This window comes from Molossus molossus, unplaced genomic scaffold (genome assembly GCF_014108415.1).
Source record: "Molossus molossus isolate mMolMol1 unplaced genomic scaffold, mMolMol1.p scaffold_m16_p_19, whole genome shotgun sequence".
Classification (NCBI taxonomy): domain Eukaryota; kingdom Metazoa; phylum Chordata; class Mammalia; order Chiroptera; family Molossidae; genus Molossus; species Molossus molossus.
In genome coordinates this window covers 28552768-28568134 of record NW_023425354.1, presented here as the reverse complement: position 1 = coordinate 28568134, position 15367 = coordinate 28552768, and the positions used below count along the sequence as shown (strand labels likewise).

Sequence of the window (15367 nt, the reverse complement as noted above, 5' to 3'; positions counted from 1 at the left end):
CCCTGGAGCCAAGCACCTTGGCAAGAGGGGCAGGGTATACTGATGGGGCTGGGGGTATAGGGCCAACACCAAATCTAGGGGTTCCATAAGACCCCTCCCAGCTGCTTTTTGAAGGGAAGCCCTGACATGAGGGGGTGGTGCCCATTTCTATCAGTAGCCTTTCCTCACCATACCCCCAGAGACCCCTCGCTTTCAGCTGGGGGAGTGGTCTCCTATCCCCTTGCAGGGGGCTCAGGAGCAGAATAATACAAGCACAGGTGATCTGAGTGCTTTCGGGGTAACCACGAAACTCGCTCTCTGCAGCAGCAAGTGGAACTAAAACTAGAGTCCCACAGAGGTGCTGGGAGGAGTAAGGAGATGACTCATGCTCTAAGCTAGCTGCTTCAGGTCCCTTTCCTCGCTCTCTGGAGGAGGGCTCCAAGGTTCGGGGACTCCAGCAGCTCCTGCCGCTGTGTCGTTTTCACAGCAGGAAAGTGGAAGGGAGGGAGGACAGAATATGGGGAGTCACTCAGCCCCTGTAGGCTAAGCCTGGACCGGGCACCCCAAGGAAACCCCCCATCCCTGTCTCAATCAGGTCTGGTGAACAACACAGTCAGGGAAATAAGTCAATAAAACCCCACAATGACCCTCTCTGTCTGCCTCTTTCCTCTGCCCCATAAGCCCTGCCCCTCCTTTCTTTAAGGCCCCAATAAGAAGATTTCAGAGAGCATTCCTGAGACTCGGGACTTGGGACTAAAAATTGGGAGCAAAGTACAACTCTGGGCAGTCAACTCTAATTCTCCGCTGGCCTGGAAGCCAACTGCTTCCCTTTCACAAAAAATCAGATCTCTGGTGTCTGTGAGAAGCCTCTCAGCCCATCTCCCAGGCTCTAGTCCTGCCCTTAAGTCTCCCTAACCTGCAGTGCCAAAGCTGAAGCCCCGTTGACAGAAAACCCACTCCATAGAAAGGCAAACAGAGGCTGATGGGGCAGAAGTAAGATCTCCCACACTTGGGTGAGGCTTGGACCAGCTCCTATCTCTCCACAATCACTGTGGAGGTGGGGGAAGTGCTGCTCAGAGCTCTGAGGGAGGGAGATGGGCCAGCCTCAGGTCACTGTGCCTGTAGCCTGGCATCTTGCCTTCTGCACCCAGGCTGCCTGGGGTGGCCATGACTCAGGGTTGGAGTATGAGACCTTCCTCTCCTTTCCTGTCCCCCAGGGTTACAGTTCCTTCTCTAGGGACAACACCAGCCTGGCTGGGTCACCAACCTGGCTCAGTTGGCCACCTTGGGCTGCCGGCTTAAAGTCATAGACCTTGGCTGCATCTCCACAAATTCCCAGGAGGAGATAATTATCCCTAGTACCTCAGCTCCTGGAAAAGGCCAGGCCCAGAGCTTTCCTCAGGCCAGGGTCAGGAAGGTGCAGAACCACTATGGATGCTAATGAGATAATGTCAATAAAAGTACTCAGTGGTTGAGTGTCCACCCATGCACCAAGAGGTCGCCAATTCCAGGTGAGGGCACATGCCCAAATTGTGGACCCAATCCTCAGTGGGGGGCATGCAGGAGGCAGCCAATTGATGTTCTTTCTCATCGATGTTCTTTCTCATTGATGTTTCTATCTCTCTCTCCCTTCCCTTCCTCTCTCTCTAAAAGCAATAAAGAAAAAAAAGTACTTTTTGCCAACATAACAGGCAGAAGAGCTGAGCACGAAGAGCTTCAGATTTGAATTCCAGCTCTGGCTGAGAGGGGAATGAGCCACACTTACGGGGTTCATCACTTGCAGGAGCAACCGCATCTGTTGTGTGAAGCTGCTGCAAAGACTGAGCCTGGCACATCGCAGTAAGTAGTAACTACTATGAATGAATGGCCACAAGGTGATCAGCTTTTGCTAGGAAAATGGGGCACCACAGCTGCCAGGACTTGTCTCTTTTTTGTGTCCAGGCCAATCTCCTTCTATCTTGCTGCCCCCTATGGGAGTGAAAGGGTAGGGTAGGGGGCAATTCAGACAACCAGAGGCAGAGAGCCCTCCTACTGGGGGATTCCAGGGAAACTGGCACCCACCAATCTTCTACCCTTCCAGAATGAATGTCTCCACCTGTTTTCAGGAACCCAGGAAAGCAAGCCCAGGAAGAGGGGCAGGGCAAGATTCTTGACAACACAGGTCCCCAGATACAAATGCTTCCTAACAGGGTCTGGGATGAAAATCCACCTCTTTCAAAATGTAGAGGACATTTAGAGACACAGCCTCTCTCTCCCTCCCCAAAGGCCTTGAGGCAACCCTTCAGAGTGCCTGGCACAAAGTAGGTACTCAATAAATATTTGTCCAGTGAATAAGCCAATGAGGTCACCCTGTTTCTCCCCCAAATCTAATCCCAGAAGTCCTCTTGGGAAGGAAATCTCTATCTCCTTCCTCAAACACTGTCATCAGCAATACATATTTATCCAGCATGCAGAACACACTGGGTACTGCAGGTTGGGGGCAGGGTGGCCATTAGAGGTGATCACGGTTTTTACCCACCTAAGCCTTTGGGAGATAAGGCTCAGGGAGGAGAAAAGGTTAACACAAAGGACATAGCTTGTGCTTTGAGTCAGACTGTGGGCTAAGTGCCGGAGGAAAATTGTAGTGAACCAAGTGGGTCTAATTTGACTCTCCTATTGTAAATTGAAAGCCTTGGGAAGTTGGTTAGCAACCTTGCCTGTGGAACTGAATGTTCTGCAGGTCTCAGCCCTTGGGGCACCAGTACCCCAGTAGGAAGTACCAGTCATTACTGCCTGGGGGGTTAGGAGGAAGAGGTCTGATACCTAGATATTCCAGGCCTCCTGCTCAGGCAGGGGTTGAGGTTTCCCCAGGACCACCTCCTATAGGGAAAGCTCTGAAAAGAGGGAGGAATCACCAATTCCCACTTCCCAGGCACCCCCCACCTGACTGTTCTCTTCAACTAGGGCGAGAACAGCTAGCTGGGGAGGGTACCTTGTTGGATTCCTGCCCTCCTCCCCTCTGACACAGAGCACCAAAGTTCTTTACAAGGGGAGCCAGGTGTGGGACTAGAGTATCCCAGAAAGGCAGGGAGCACACAGCCTATACCACATCCCCTATACCACTGCCCCACCTCCAAGGAAATGACATCATCATACTCATCTGACAGATATCGCCTATACCACATCCCCTTCAGGGCACTTTAATGCACTGCCCCCCTTCCAAGGAAATGACATCATCATACCCATCTGACAGACAGTGAATACTGAGGCCTGGAGCCATTCATAAAGCTGGTGGGAGAACACCTGAAATGAGGGCTAGCAATCTCTCCATCTATCTTGCTTCTGCCTTATTTGGGTAAAAGCGCCCACAGCCTCTTCCCAATTCATGACTGTGAAGAAGGAGCGCACAGGGAACTCAAATTACGGAGGCCAAAATCCCTACCACCAGGGAGGGGCAGAAACACCAGCGTGCAAGGACAAATAACTGCAGTTAGTGCCTCCAAGCTCAAGTCCTACCTTCCAGAGGTTGGAATACCCGTGGAAAAGGTCGGCACCCACATCCTTTGAGTCCACAATATGGCCCTCCTTTCCTCCTGTCTGGCCGAGCCCAGGAGAGACAGTGAAAACAGCAGCAGCCCCATATGCCCTCTTCATCCAAGAACAAATTCAAAAGTATTTTGGAACCTTGGAACCCCACACCCTCTCACAATGACTCAGAGGCCAAAGGTTACCGAGGAAGCTCCAACCCCCACAGACAGGGGAGAGATAGCAAGTATCCAATGAACTGTCCTTTCCAAAATAAAACATGGCTTCAGGTGAGCAATGAACTTGGCCCTAGGGCTCTGCACTCCTCTTCCATCCCATGCCCCCTACCCCTAACGTTTCAGATAAGAAAGAGGGAGTATTTGGATTTGGAGCCAGCTTCCATAAGTGGGTAAAAGGTACGATGAGGAAGGGGACCAAATCAGAGAGGGTCCTCCTCCGCACTGGGGAGGGATGCAGAGAAGAGGCAGATTTTGCCTCAGGATCTAGGATCTAAGGGAGCTTAAAAGAGGACCAGATTCTACCCCAAGCTGCTGGAAACACCCAATTCTACTCTCCACCCACCCCCCAAAAGTATAATGGCAACCAGATGAACAAGTCCAGCATGGGTGGGGGGACGAATAGTAAAGGCCGCCAGGGGACAGTGAATTTCCAGAAGGCCACCCTCCCTTCCCCTCAAATACCTCCCCCTTTTCTAGCCTTCCCCTGAACTCAGCCAACCCCACCCTCCATTGGGTAAAACTGCTTTGAAAAGTTAGCTCTTTGTTCTACAAGCCAGTCTCAAGCTCTGAGCACAATTTCAGGAGATCTCTGCGAAGCACCCTCCCACCCACCCACCCTACTCCAGCAACCGACCCCGCCCCGCTCGTACTGGGCAGCACAGCACGGCGAGTTGGCCTCTAATTTGGGGTGGGGGCTGGGAAGCTACCGTTAATCGGTGGTCTATCAACCGCTGACCCACCAAGGGGGCTACAGATCATCCAAAAAGGGGGTCTCGCAGTGGGGTTCAGGTCCTTATCTGCAGCCCAGTTCACCAGATGCAACACTCGCCGACTGATAGCCCCCAAGCCCAGTCTCCAGGCCAGGAAGCCCAGCCATTCGCAGCCAGAGCGGACAGTTTCGCTGGGTCCCCCAGCCTGTGCCCCGCCCCCCCCCCGCCGCCCCCTCCCCCAGAGCCCCGCGCTTCCGCCTACTTGGCGCTCCGGGCGGCGGGGAGAGGGAGCGGCCGTCTCTCTCACTCTCCCGGGCCTAGGGGGCGGAACTGCACCCCTAACCTTCCCCCAGCCCCCACCCCGTGGCCTGGCTTCCCTACCCCTCTTCCGTTCTCCCAACCCCGGGGCACAGAGCCGACTCTTCTCCAATAGTGGCTACCCTCCACGCATGGACTCCTTGCCTCGCCTCGGATCTCCTCGTTTCCAGACTGGGGTCTGTCCCCAACACCCCATGACACCGCCTTCCCTCCCACCTCCCGGGATCGCGGGGATGAGGCAGCATAGACACGGCCCCTCTCTCTTCCCCCAATCCGTAGCACTGTTTGGGAATGGCAAAGACCCATCTCCCGGTCCCGGGGCTCACCTTATCCAGACAGTTCACCTTCTCCGTGGGGTAGACGATCTTGCCGCACCGGGCGCAATTGGGATTCATGGTTCCAGGAAAGGCTGGGGCGGGGACGCCCGGGCTCGCGCGCGTTCTCTTTCCCCGGAGCGAGCTGGCGGGAGACGGCCGCGGCTGCAACTACACAGGCAGCGGCGACGGCGGCTTGAGCTAGGGAACTAGCCTCCGCCTCCGCCCTCCTTCCCCTAATAAACACAGCGGGGAGGAGGGGCTGCACCGGGGCGGGGACGCGCCGCGGGCGCGGGCAGGGGCGCGAGCGGCCAGGCGCGCACCCCGGGAGACGTGGGGCTGCGCGGAGGCGGGTTCTGGGCAGGGCTGTGGAGCCCCGGGTACGTGCCTAGGTGAGACACCAGGGCCGCGGGCACCCTGGTGCGCCCAAGCTGGAGGCGCCCAGGAGAGACGCCGACTTTTCCAGAGCCCTTCCCGCGCTGAAGGAGGCGCGGAGCCGGTCTGGCCGAACATCTGGGGCACCCGGGCTGCGGGAGGCGGCAAACCTCTCGCATCCATCGAGGGTGGGGTTGGAACACTCCTGAATGCCCGAACAGATTCACCAGATTCGGGGACTTTCCTTTGTACCCGTCGGTCCCTGGCATGAACCTACGGACGGAATGGGAACCCTCTGCCCCACACCTCAGTTAGCCTCCCTTCCCCGTTATATCCTTTCCCACTTTTGTAGGACGGAACCCGTTCCTCCCGCTTGTTCTCAGCACCTCACAGCCCGGGCTATTTCTTCCCTCCCGGTGCCTCTGCCATGCAGCTTTTCCAGGGTTCCCCGGATTCGGGTACCTCCCGCTTTCCGCTTGGCCTCCTTTCTCCCTTTATTCCTTTCTCTCAATTCATACTATCGACCCTCGGTGTAACAGTGCCTGGTACCCAAAGAACTATCTCCAGGCACAGGAGCGGCGTGGGGGTATAGCTCAGTGGTAGAGCATTTGACTGCAGATCAAGAGGTCCCTGGTTCAAATCCGGGTGCCCCCTTGGCAGTTTTTCTTCCCTGTAACTAACATAGTTACATCTTTTTTGTTCTTTTTATTTTAACACTGGGTCCTAGATTAAAAGAAAACAGGAATGGTTTTTCAAAAACTCCTTCCTCATTTTCCAACCTTAGGGGAAAACTTTCAGTTTTGCTTTGTACCTAGCAGAAGGAGGAAGGGTGGATAGTGCACAAATCGGGTACAAAAGCTGCGCAACACGATTGCCGGCGCCAGGGCTGTCAGGATTTCTGCAGCCACGGGTTCCGGGGGCAAAATGACTCATCCAAGTTGACGTTCTGTTTCTGATGGGGGTGTAGGTCGGTCAAGAGCAAGAAACCCACAGACACAGCCTTTCTCCAACTTCAACTTTCTTTATTACCTGTGACATGAATGTGCTGTGTTCACCCTTCCCTATTGTTCATAACACAGGTAGAGAGTCAAAGCACTTTTGAAAACGTTAAAATGCCCAATGCACACCCATAAGCTTATTTTAATTTACAAAAATAAAGTTACCTCCTGATACTAACTGACATAAACTAATGCAGTGGATCTCAAACTTGAGTGTTCATCAGAATCACCCGGAGGGCTTGTTTTATAAAACCCCATTTCTCATTCTGTAGACCTGGACTGCAATCCCAAGAATTTGCATTTCTAACAAGTTCCCAGGTGGTGCTGGTGCTGCTGCTGCTGGTCAAGGGTTCACACTTTGAGAACCACTAAACTAGTAATACAAGGCTATCGAGTTTCATAACCTAAAGGTAGGGACAAATATTTGTTGGTTGTGTCACTGACAGTATCACTGCTGAGCCAAAGAAAAACAGTAAATGTGAAGGGAGTAAGGGCAGCTCCTCCGACTAGGTTTTGCCCAAAAAAAGGAAAAATAAAGAAGAAAGGGAGGGAGGCATGCTGCTTGGGTCAGAGGGCACCTTGATATTTTAAACCCGGAATCTAGTTGTGTCATCCCTCAAGGCCCCGGGGGAATATTACAGCACATTTTTCCCCACGACTCCCATTACTGTGAGATGCATCTGAGGCAAATCCCAGACCCTAGATATCACCAACCAACTTTTCACCCCTTTCCTGGATACCAGGCTTCAAACTTACCCCTGTAGGTTATCATGCCTAAGACTTGTCTTTGAGCAAATATGAAAGAGAAAACTGCCCACTTTTCACCTTTTATCTTCCATGTGTGTCTTGTTAAACTTTGCAATTATGTAAACCTACTGAACTTTGGATTCATTCTCCTAGTCTTCTCCGTCAGAGTATGAACTAGGCAAAACAATACTGCCCCACCCACCTCCAAGACCGATAGGTTTGAACAGCCTCTGAGATGGGAAAAGTTCATAGCTTCCTTTCCACCTATTGAGAGTAGAGGTGGGCTTCTTGCTACCTAGTGGGGGAACAGCTGAGAAGCAGTAAGGAAAGTGGTCCTTGTGCAACCTCTGGAGTAGTTCTCTACTTTTCAGGTATGGGGGACATTTGAAGGAGAAAACTAGGCAGCTGGAGTTGGAATTGATAAATGTGTCAGGGAACTGTTGCATCCCAGTTATTCTGTGAGAAAATGTAGGAAACTTGTGAGGGGACACCCGGATTTGAACCAGGGACCTCTTGATCTGCAGTCAAATGCTCTACGGCTGAGCTATACCCCCTCTGCCTATATAATCCCCTCTGCCTATAAGTATTTGATAACTTCTTTTTACACCAATTCTAAATCTTTTGTACTAAAATTATTTATTCAAAATTAGATGCTTCTTGCTAAATGATACTGAATTCACTTATGATGAGGAACATAATTAAAAGACCACCTGAAAACATGGCCCTTTGAAAACATGTGAACTTGAATACCAATTTGCCTTTTCTAGGCTAATTTTTTTTTTTAATCCTCACCCGAGGACATATTTTCATTTTTTGTTCAGATATAGTGGGAGGGAGAGAGAGGAAGAAAGAGAAAGGGAGAGAAAAATTGATGTGAAAGGGACACATCAAGTGGCTACCTCCTGCACGCACAATGCAACCAGGCCCGGAGACAAACCGTAACCGAAGTACATGCCCTAAGCGGGAACCAAACCCTGGTCTCTCATAGAAGGACAAATACTGCATTATTCCACTTATATGAGGTATCTAAATTCATAGAAGCAGTGTTTCAGAATGGTGGTCGCCAGGAATGAAGAGTGGGAAATGGGTAGTTGCTAATCAATGGGTATAAAGTTTCAATTATGCAAGATGAATAAGTTCTAGAGACCTGCTGTACGACACTGCCTATAGTTAACAATAATGTACATTTAAAAACATGTTAAGCCCTGGCCAGTTTGGCTCAGCGGTTGGAGCATTGGCCTGCGAGCCAGAGAGTCCTGGGTTTGGTTCCCGCTAGGGGCATGTACCAAAAAAAAAAAAAAAAAATGTGTTAAGAGGGTAGATCTCACATTAGGTGTTCTTATCACAATAAAAGAAAAGAAAAAGAGTGGACACACAGAGACAAGTTAGGATTCTTCTTTTTTTTTTTTTTAATCCTCACCTGAGGACATTTTTGAGGGAAAGATGGAGGAAGAGAGAAAGAGAAACAATGTGAGAAAGACACATCGACTGGTTGCCACCCACACAACCCCAGTTGGGGCCAGGGACAAACTGCAACCAAGGTGCATGCCCTTAGTGGGAAGGGAACTAGGGACTCTCTGGTCCGCGGGCTGATGCTCTAACCGCTGAGCCAAACCAGCCAGGATGACAAGTCAGAATTCTATTGCAATAGTGCAGGTGAGAAATGGTGGTGATGTATTAGTTTTATATTGCTGCTGTAACAAATTACCATAAACTTATTTGCTTAAAACAACACAAATGTATCATCTTACCGTTATGGAGGTCAGAATTCCAAAATCAACTTCACTGTGCTAAATTCAAAGTGTTGGCATACCTGCAGTCCTTTTGAAGACTTTAGGAGATAATTCATTTTCTTGACTTTTGTAGCTCCTAGAGGCCTCCTGCACTTTTTGACTCATGGTCCCTTCCTCCATCTACAAAGCCAGTAAGAGAGCATCTTCTCACCCTCTGATCTCTGCTTCCACTCTTACATCTCTTCTGTCTCTGACTCTAATCCTCCTACCTCTCTCTTATTAGGAGCCTTGTGATTACATTGAGCTCACTTGGATAATCCAGAATAATCTCCCTATCTCAAGATCTTTAACTTGATCACATGAGCAAAGTCCCTTTTATCATGTAAGGCAGCATATTCACAAGGGGATTGGGATGTGGACATATATGGAGGGTCATTATTTAGCCTACCATAGTGGAAACTGCAGAGCTGGAGAGTAGTGACAGCCTCTGTTGACTATGGCAGGGGAGCCACACGCTTCCTGTACATTGGATGGCTTGGGGAAATGAGGGGATGAGAGGAATCAAGAACAACTCTTAGGTGGCCAGTTCGATTCCCCATCAGGGCACATGCCCAGGTTGTGGGCCAAATTCCCAATGGGGGGCATGCAGAAGGTGGCCAACTGATGTTCTCTCTCATTGATGTTTCTATCTCTCCCTTTCCCTTCCTCTCTCTATAAAATCAATAAAGGGAAAAAAATTTTTTTAAAAGGATGGATTTTATTTTTTTGTCTTCACTATCTGGGTGGATGGTGATGTGATTTCCTGAAATAAAGAAGACTGAGAAAGGAGTATGTTTAGAAAAAAAAATTTTAAGTTTTTTTGTTTTTAAGATTTTTAAATTGATTTTTAGAGAGAGAAGAAAGGGGAGGAAGAGAGAAAGAGGCATCCATGTGAGATCGAAACATCGATTGGCTGCCTCCTACATGCCCCTACGAGTGATCCTGAAACCCAGGCATGTGCCCTGACTGGGAATGGAACAGGCAACCTTTCAGTGAGCAGGACAACACCCAACCAACTGAGCCACACTGGCCAGGGCTCAAGAGACTTTTTTAAAAACTCTTGCACAGAAACTAATAAAGTGCAGCTTCCTATCCTTATGGACTTCACATTCTAGTATGGGGTCAACATGTTAAGTTTGAGGTGCCCCATAGACATTTAAGAGATAAGTATGCGGCCGGTTTGGCTCAGTGGTGAGAGCGTTGGCCTGCGGTCCTGAGAGACCCGGGTTCAGTTCCCGCTAAGGGCGCGTACCTCGGTTGCAGTTTGTCCCCGGCCACTTGATGTGTTCCTTTCACATCGATGTTTCTCTCTCTGTTCCTCTCTCTCCCTCCCACTCTACCTGAACAAAAGAAAAAAAAAAAAAGAGATAAGTATGCAGTTGAAGATCCAATTAATTCTGGAATTCAGGGAGAGGTCAGGTTGGAAATAAATTTTGGGGAGTTGTCAGTGTATAGTTAGTAGTTGATGAAAGAGGCAGTTGATTCCAGAAGTGTGCTAGATTCAGCTCATACAGGCTAGTGAGAACCGATGGTTAAGTTTTCAGAAATTTAAAAAGCCAGTTGACTTCTCTATGGAGTTTAAAATCGGCAGGTGGGAGTGTTTGCACCTTGGGAAATTAGGTCCCCCAGAACCCGTTGTTAGCCATTTACCAGCATACCACTGATTCTAATTTTCTCCAAAAAGGAAGATTCAAGCTCTTCAGCTAAGAGAATGAGAAGGAGAGAGAAGGTTGGAAGGTTTGAGACAGGAGAAAGTATGTGAAATTGTCATTTTGGAGAGTGAGAAAGTGAACCTAGGCAGCCAGTGGTGTACTAGTCAGAGAGCCTGTTTGAGACTGTGGGAGTGACACAAACATGTAGGTTTTGCTCCAACAACATTCATCTGCTTTGGGTGCAGGCTTAGGGTAATCAGATAGTTTCATTTAATTAGGATGGTGGTTTGGCCAGCAAGTACAACCCAAGGCTTATAGTGAACCAGGCACTGTGCCAACTACTGTGGGAATACAAAAAAGAATGCAACATGATTCTACCCTCAAGAAACTTACAGTCTAGTGGGAGAAACAATGCATATACACCATGGGGAGAAAAATAACTGATAGTCAAAGCAAATACAGGAAGTAGCAGAACTGTGGAGACAGGTAGTTGATCACGAGAAAAATGAGGTAAAGACTATCTTTATTATGTTTTTTAAATATATTTTTTAATTAATTTTTTAGAGAGAGAGGAAGGGAGAGAGAAACATTGATGTGAGAGAGAACCATTGATTGGCTGCCTCCTGCACACCCCCTACTGGGGATCAAACCCTCAACCTGGGCATGTGCTATGACTGGGAATCAAACCAGGACTTCTCAGTCCACTGGGCAACGCTCAATCCACTGAGCCACACCAGCAGGGCCAGACTTTCTTTAAAATCAGTAGTGAGAAAGAAGAAATGGACAGGCAATCACAGCTAAAGGAAGAATTTTTTTTTTTTTTTTTTTTTTTTTATCCTCACCCGAGGACATTTTCCCATTTTTTTGTTCAGGTAGAGTGGGAGGGGGAGAGAGGAACAGAGAGAGAGAGAGAAACATCGATGTGAAAGGAACACATCGAGTGGCTGCCACCCGCACGACCGACCAGGGCCGGGGACAAACTGCAACCGAGGTACGTGCCCTTAGCGGGAACCGAACCCGGGTCTCTCAGGACCGCAGGCCGACGCTCTAACCGCTGAGCCAAACTGGCCAGGGCTAAAGGAAGAATTTTTTTAGGGAGGATTTTTTTTTAATTTATGGGAAGCCTGTTGATATTTGAAAGAGCCAAGGAAGAGGAAGAAGTGCCTGAAGATGCTGCAGAGAATGGAAACAATAGGGGCACCTCTGTATAGGAGCAGAGAGGGTCTTGGGAAAGACAAGGGAAGCACTTCCTCGCACATGCAGAGTACTGGGGTGCAACTCAGGTTGCAGGCAGGCAAGATGGAAATTAATCTCAAAGAATTCCCAGATGCCAGAGGTAGAAAAGGTTGTCCTCGATGTAGGAGAGGAATCCCATCGTGCACATCCACAGCGCCTTCAAGCGTGGGTCAAAGTAGCACTGGGATCTTTATTGCCTCTGTAATCTTTTCTTAGTTCTTTAGTATCACTCTAGGAAACCTGAAGCAGTTGGTAATAAATACCAAACTATTGTTAATCAGCTATGACAGGTCTGGTCAGTACACATTACAATTAAGCTGTAATTTCACCCTTTCCAGTAGAGGGGATATAGCTCCGGGGTAGAGTAAAGGAACAGTTTTTCATAATACTACATTATTTACCTGTTTCACTCTTGTTCTTTCATGAGTATACGAGATGTGTGATATCACAACAGATTAAATGTAGAAACTCGGAAATCCAGCTATCTTTCATTAAGCCAGATGTTAAAGTGTTTTCCAAAAGCATGCAAAGTAAAGCCATCTTCTCATGAAACTATTATTGTTTGGAAAATGTAATTATTTTTCAGGCTTATTATCTTAAATTAATTAACAAATAATTAAACATCCACAATTTTAATTTCTAATCTGGTAAATGTCAATAGGTGCAACCCATATAAAACAAAAAACTTTTGAGGATCCTCAATAATTTAAGAATGTAAAGTAGTCTTTAGATGAACTATTTGAGAACCACTGCTCTAAGTAAAGAGGGGACTCAGGGCAGAAGATGTTGGGGTTGTGAGATGGCACAGGAAAAAGGTAACATTTTCACAGTGTTTTGGAGAATAAATAGTGGCTAAAACAAGAAAGAGTCCATAAAGCCTAAGCAGTTTGGTAATGTTGGAGTGTGAAGTGTAAGAGGCAAGGTGACAAGCAGTGACACCAGGGAGAAGATAAGTCGTTTGAGGAAAGGCTCCAGTGCTGTGCTAAGATGGGACTTTATAGGCGCTAGAAGACCAACACGGGGCTTTAAGCAAAGCGAGATTATAGTCAGAGTGTTTAGAGGCCGCTGCAATAGCCCCTAAAAGGCAGACACTTGGATAGAAAAACTTAGAAAGTAGAGTCAAGTCAGTAGATCTTGGTGATTATGTCTGTGAACCTGGGAGAAGAGGAGAATGCATTGTGTCCCTGTTTCCTGGTTTAGACACTGGTGCTAGCACCAAGAAAACTAACACAAGCAAAAGAACATGTTTTCTAAGAAAATTATGATTTCTATTCTGGACAGGTTGGGTTTGAAATGCCTGTAGGGTAAAGGTGTTCCAATCATCAGTTCATATGCAGATGCTCCTTGAATTACAATGGGGTTACCTCCCGAATAATTCATCATAAATTGAAAATATTGCAAGTCAAAAATGCATTTAATACATTGTAGAGTATGGTCACTTACTCTCGTGATCGTATGGTTTACTGGAAGCTGTGGCTTGCTGCCACTGCCCAGCATCCCTAGAGCATCATACTACATATCGCTAGCCCAGAAAAAGATCAAAATTCAAAATTCGAAATATGATTTCTACTGAATGCATATCATTTTTGCACCATTGTAAATCAAAAAAATCTTAAGTCAAACCATTGTAAATCTGGGACAATCTGTATTGACCACAGCTAAGCAAAAATGTCTGGGCTGGCCCCTGGCTGGTTTGCTCAGTGGTTAGAGTGTCGGCCCGCAGACTGAAGGGTCACAGGTTTGATTCCTGGTCAAAGGCATGTACCTGTGTTGCATATTTGATCCATGGCCCGACGAGAGGATGCATCTCTCTCACATCTCTCACATCAATGTTTCTCTCTCGCACGCTCTCTCACACCTCCCTCCTTTCCACTCTATCTAAAAATCAATGGGAAAATATCCTCAGGTGAGGATTAACAACAACACAAAAATGTCTGAGCTGGAGATACAGACTGGAGAGTGATCAGCATATAGATAGCAATTAAAGCTATTGGGTGAGTTTTATCACACAAAGAAAGACAATGAGAAGGGACCATGAGGAAGGAGGAGAGAGCAATATAGCATAATGACAGAGCCTATACTTTGGAATCAATTAGATTGGATGGCATTCCAGCTCTGCCTTTCATGATCTGTGTGATCTTGTACTCATAGCTTGACCTATTGCTCAGTTTTCTCATCTGTAAAATGAGAATAATAATGCCTACATCTCAGGGTTGTTGGAAGGATCCAAGAAGGCATATTCCTATAAAATGCTAAACTCAATGACTGGTACTTATTAACACTCCATAAATAGTAACTTTTATTATTATTAGCATCATGGAAACCATGAGTGAAGAGTGTAAAGAAGATGGGAACAGTCTCAGTGTGAAATGCTGTAGGGTCAAGTAAGATAAAGATGCAATAGTGTCCTTGGGTTTTGAAAACAAGTAGGTCATGGTGACCTTTCTAGTACAATTTCAGTATATATAATTTCTAGTATAACTTCAGTCATGTAGTGAGGATATAAACTAGATTATAGGTCTTTAAGGAATGTGTGAATGCAGGAAGTAAGGAAATAGAGACTGATCATTTTCCAGAACTTTGGTTTTCATAGACCATTGAAATTGCAACAACAACAACAACAAAAAGAGTGGTGTTTGGAGAGTGAAAAGTTGATTTAGAATGGAAAGGAACATTTTTAACACCAAAAAAGATTAAAGAAGATAATCCCATAAAACTAGGCAGTCCTTAAAGTTAAGCAAATGTAGCTTTATAAAAAATACTACATTTCCAAATATTTCTAATTTTGCTGTCATGAATGAAAACTGCTTCATGCAAGGATGCTGATACATGAGAACATTGAGGTAGACTTCTTCATTTACTCAGCAATCATTCAACATGTATTTATTGAGCCAGGCCCTATGCTAAATGCTAGTATATATTGTTGGACAAAAACGATATGGACCCAGCCCTGATGGAGCGTATAGACTAGTTATAGGCTAGTTATAGACTCATTGGGGGTGGTCATTAAACAAACAATTATCACCCAGCCGGTGTGGCTCAGCAGTTGAGTGTTGACCCATGCATCAAGAAATTGCCAGTTTGATTCCTGGTCAGGGCACATGCCCAAGTTATGGGCCTGATCCCCAGTGAGGGGCATGCAGGAGGCAACCAATCAATGTTCTTTCTCATCGATGTTTCTATCTCCCTCTCCCTTCCTCTCTCTCTCTGTAATATCAATAAAGAAAAAAAATTTTTTTAAATAATCATCAACTATATATTTTTTAATTGTAATAAATAATATAAAGGAAAAATACATGTGTTAAGAGAGCTTAAAACATAGGGACCTGACCTAGTATGAGGGTAAGGGGAGATTTCTCTAAGAAAGAGACACTTAAGCTGAGATCTGAGAAATCAGTAGACATGAAATACATGATGAGGGTAGACAGGGTAGAGTATTCCAAGCATATGTGAGTCCTGTGGGTACTCAGGAGCATGGATGGTATCTGGGATTAAGAAGCCAATCCTATAGAGCAAGAGACAG

General features: G+C 47.1%; 1 protein-coding gene and 1 non-coding gene across 2 annotated transcripts in view; one reads left to right on the top strand and one right to left on the bottom strand.

Moving 5' to 3' along the window:
- The window catches only part of LASP1 (LIM and SH3 protein 1), a 41285-nt gene extending 36010 nt beyond the window's left edge, over nucleotides 1–5275 (bottom strand). The window contains exon 1 of the mRNA XM_036267654.1: nucleotides 5077–5275. Coding sequence (XP_036123547.1) covers nucleotides 5077–5145 — 69 coding nt within the window. The 5' untranslated portion in view covers nucleotides 5146–5275. The remainder of the gene's footprint in view (nucleotides 1–5076) is intronic.
- A 746-nt stretch (nucleotides 5276–6021) lies between these two features.
- TRNAC-GCA lies at nucleotides 6022–6093 on the top strand. The gene has a single exon. It is a non-coding gene; the product is annotated as a tRNA-Cys (tRNA).
- The last annotated feature ends 9274 nt before the right edge of the window (nucleotides 6094–15367 follow it).